The following is a 3,748-nucleotide window of genomic DNA, read 5'->3' as shown; positions in this document are numbered from 1 at the left end:
AAAAAAAAAAAAAAAAAAAAAAAAAAAAAAAAAAAATTGGTCGATAAATTCAGGTGATGTCAGTCTGATTATAAAATTCCCCATCAACAGTCATCAGCAGTTCACTGAATGGTTTCAGCTTCTTTGGATGATCACCTGCCTAGATCAGTGGTTTCTCAGAGTGCGGTCCACAGACTTACAGCATCTGCATCACTTGGAAATTTGTTAAAAATGCAAACTACTGAGCCCCACTCCTGATCTAATGAGTCAGAATATCTGGGGAAAGAGTTGCAATCTTTATTTTAACAAGCTTTTCAGATGATTCTGATATATGGTAAAGTTTGAGAACCACCAGCCTGGATCCATAATAATTTCTTTAGTATTACAAAATGGCGACTGTCTAATCCCATCATTCCTTCTGCATCTATTAACTGGAATTCTTCTATTAAGAGCTTTTCTTTACCAACTATTTGGTTACTCTGAAAAACAGTTTATATAGGAAAGTCTTGATTCTATTTATCAATTTTCAAAATAATAAGCAAATACCCCACCCCATCAACCACCACTACTGACCAATACAATTTGAAAGGAGGCTTTTTTTGGAGTATTTATATACTTGAAATATTTTACCCTTTGTCATAATTCTTAATGTCCAAATTGTCTCGTCTTAGGTTGGTGTGAACCCCTTCAAGATGACTCCCATGACCCTGTAACAAAAACTCTGATAGTCTTTTACAGCTTCCTTACTTTCTGGCACAAGATGTCCCTAGCTCAACTTGTACATTTTCTGTCCAAGACTTAGAGTCGACCATTTCTCTTAGAAACTGGTTCGTTTTAGTAAAGAATAGTATCTAAAACCACAGCCTGGAAGGCAGTGGTATTCACTGCTACTGGGTTATCAATGTTCCCAGGCCTTTTCAGGGGACAGATCTAGGAAATACAAATGTTTTTATGAAAAGAAATCATGAGTTCCTACTGATATATGCAGAACTACCTCTTCATTCTTATGCTTAAAATCTTGGTTCCTAATGACATTAATATAATCACTTATTTATTCTGCAATAGACTTAAATGACAATATCCATTTTCACCTAACAACAAAACTATTGAATGCATTTAAGAATTTTGCAGGTCTTCATATCATTCCACCAGCTTGAGATAAAACTTATTTTTCATTTGTTTCCATTTTCCATTTAAATTATTTTTATCTAATTTTGTTTCCTTTTTCCATTTTAATTATTTCTATCTAATTTTCTTATTTAAAATAATTACATGGTCCAAAGTCAAAACTATGTATACCAAAGTTCATTCACAGACATGTCCCCTGCATCCTGTAACTCTCTCTCTCCCTATAAGTAATCATTTTTACTAGTTTTTGGTTTACCCTTTCATTATTTCTCTTTGGAAAAAATATCTAGCAATACAAGGGTACTTCAAAAAGTTTATGGAAAAATAGAATTAAAAGATAATACAAATCCTTGCATGAACCTTTTGAAGACCTATCATATATTATGCACATAGATTCGTATTTCCTTCCTTGTTTATGCCTTTTACGTTCTGATTTCACAAAGATTATTGGCAGCAGTTTGGCTGTCACAGTTACAAGTTCTTCTCATTCCCTCAGATAAAAACTCTTCTAAAGGCTTGAACTCAATTACACAAGTGTATGCACTTAGTACTGTTTCCCCCCACTTTCTTAACAGGCTTAAGCTATTGTTTTCAAATCTGAAGATCCCTTTCCTTGATAGAGAATATGTATTTCCATCTTGTTATTATATAGAATATGTCCCAAGAAATTAGCTTATCTGTTCTTTTTCTTTCCTGTTCAAAATAACCAACAAAAACAATTTAGAATGTACTGTACATTCCCTATAACATCAGTCAACAAATAAACCATACCTAGGAAACACTGTGCTTTCTGTAAATTGCGGTGGTCCATTTACCATGTACAGTCCTTCTGATCCTCGGACTAAAGAAATAAAATGGGAAGAAACACCATTATTTTGCTAATAAAGACTCAGTTATCACCGATGTTTTTAAAAAACAAAAAGCTTTCAGTCAAAATATTACTGTTAGCAATATATAATGTTAGTAATCATAGGGCGCACTTTCTTACCCTACTACATAAAAATCATGTAACTGCTGAGAAATAAATATGTAACTTTTAGAAATAAAAACTTAATGAAAGAAAGTGAGACGAGATGCCGGGTACCATTCAAGCTTTATTAAAGGAGAAGAATCTACCAGGCTGTGCTCAAAGTGGGGAGCAGCCCGGGCCTGCCCTGAAAATGTTGGACAGCACCAGGTGTGGGGGTGGTAGAGCTTATAAGGGCTGGCTGATACCATCAAGGAGGGTCATTATGCTAATGTGTATCAGGGTGGAGAACTGTGTCCTTGTGGAAGCAAAAGGGGTTTCTGGTTAAGTCAGGAGGCTTCTCATAAAGGGATGGGGGGAGAGGAGGGGAGGAGGTGGGCGGCATCATTTTATACTTGGGCTTGTCTAAAGTGGCGCTGGTTGTTGCAGATCTATTATTCCTGCCTTTTAAGTATTGGGGAAAGGGCGGAGGTCTCATTCTTCTGAAGCTACTTCCTGCTGGAGATGGGTGAAGATATAGAAAAAATAAAAGATTTATGTTGGTGGATAAAACAATTAGGTGGCAGGGTATTGGTTTCCTGTGGGAGGCTGTATTCCTCTGGGGAAGGGTCACTGATTCTGAAGGGCTGATATCCTCCTCGCAGGAACAATTCGGTGCCCTTTTGGTTGGTGAAAGCCTGCATACATTCCTACAAGAAATTAGACAAACACCAAAAGAGACAGGGACCAAAAAGTAGGATGAGTCCCAGCACAGTTAGGGGTCCTAGTAGGGGCATAAGCCAGGGTATGTAAGGGTTAGGTAAAACGGTTTAAGTTGTTTTGGGTCACCCCAGACTCATTTACATAATAACAGCATTCCTCCCCCAAGAGGAGGCAGGTGCCTCCCTTCTCAGCTGTAAGGAGGTCAAGGGCCCGACTGTTCTGTAAAGCGACTGTCACAAGTGAGGTGACCTGTCATTGGAGGGAGGAGATGCTATCTATGCTTAGTTCTTCTGAGAGTTTTTGATAGGATTGAGAAGCAGTAGCAGGGCCCGCTATGCCAGTTCCAGTTGCAGGAAGGATCCCTGCCCCACTTAAAAAGGTACAATTAGTGCCCTACGGGAGCGGGACACTTCCTGAGACGGGGGAGCCAAAGTTAGTCCCAGGCCCATCTCCATCTCTCCATCTGTCTCAAGGGTGATGTCAGGGACGAGCCAAAAGAATATGCAAGAAATTGCATTAGGGGGCAGGCAACAGGATAACGTAGTTTTACAAAGGAAATATATTCCTGTTTTAGGGCATGGATGAGGAGGGGGTAAGTGAGTGGTAGGCAGAGTGTGGGCAGGCCCCGCACAACGCTGACAGTCCTCACTGAGGTGAGATTAGAGGAAAGTGAAGAGACGTTTGTGGAAACGTTGCGGGCTGCATTGACAGGGAGGGGGGTGACCACAAAAAGTTTCTCGCGAAGTGGGAGACAGATGAGTCGCTCAGGGACCAGTCTGATTCACTGAGGACTGCACTGTCCCTGCGGACCTGGAACCTCCATGTTCCAGGTAAGGGGGAGCATCGAGATAGGAGGAAAAACATGGGAAGGATGCAAAGGGTTAGGGAGCCAAAGGATTGAAAGGGCACAATGCCACAGTGACATTGCTAAGAAGCATCCTACCGATAGGAGGTAAAGAAGTGCCAGGAGAA

At 40.0% G+C, this 3,748-nt stretch overlaps 1 protein-coding gene across 1 annotated transcript in view; it reads right to left on the bottom strand.

Annotated features, from left to right (window-relative positions):
• Positions 1 to 1,950, bottom strand: part of LOC103589351 (eukaryotic translation initiation factor 2A-like) — a 20,480-nt gene extending 18,530 nt beyond the window's left edge. The window contains exon 1 of the mRNA XM_008571309.1: positions 1,879 to 1,950. Coding sequence (XP_008569531.1) covers positions 1,879 to 1,925 — 47 coding nt within the window. The 5' untranslated portion in view covers positions 1,926 to 1,950. The remainder of the gene's footprint in view (positions 1 to 1,878) is intronic.
• Between the last annotated feature and the right edge of the window lie 1,798 nt (positions 1,951 to 3,748).

This window comes from Galeopterus variegatus, unplaced genomic scaffold (genome assembly GCF_000696425.1).
Source record: "Galeopterus variegatus unplaced genomic scaffold, G_variegatus-3.0.2 Scaffold678, whole genome shotgun sequence".
Classification (NCBI taxonomy): Eukaryota; Metazoa; Chordata; class Mammalia; order Dermoptera; family Cynocephalidae; genus Galeopterus; species Galeopterus variegatus.
Note: the sequence above shows the minus strand (reverse complement) of the source record. Positions and strands in the feature narration are given on the sequence as shown.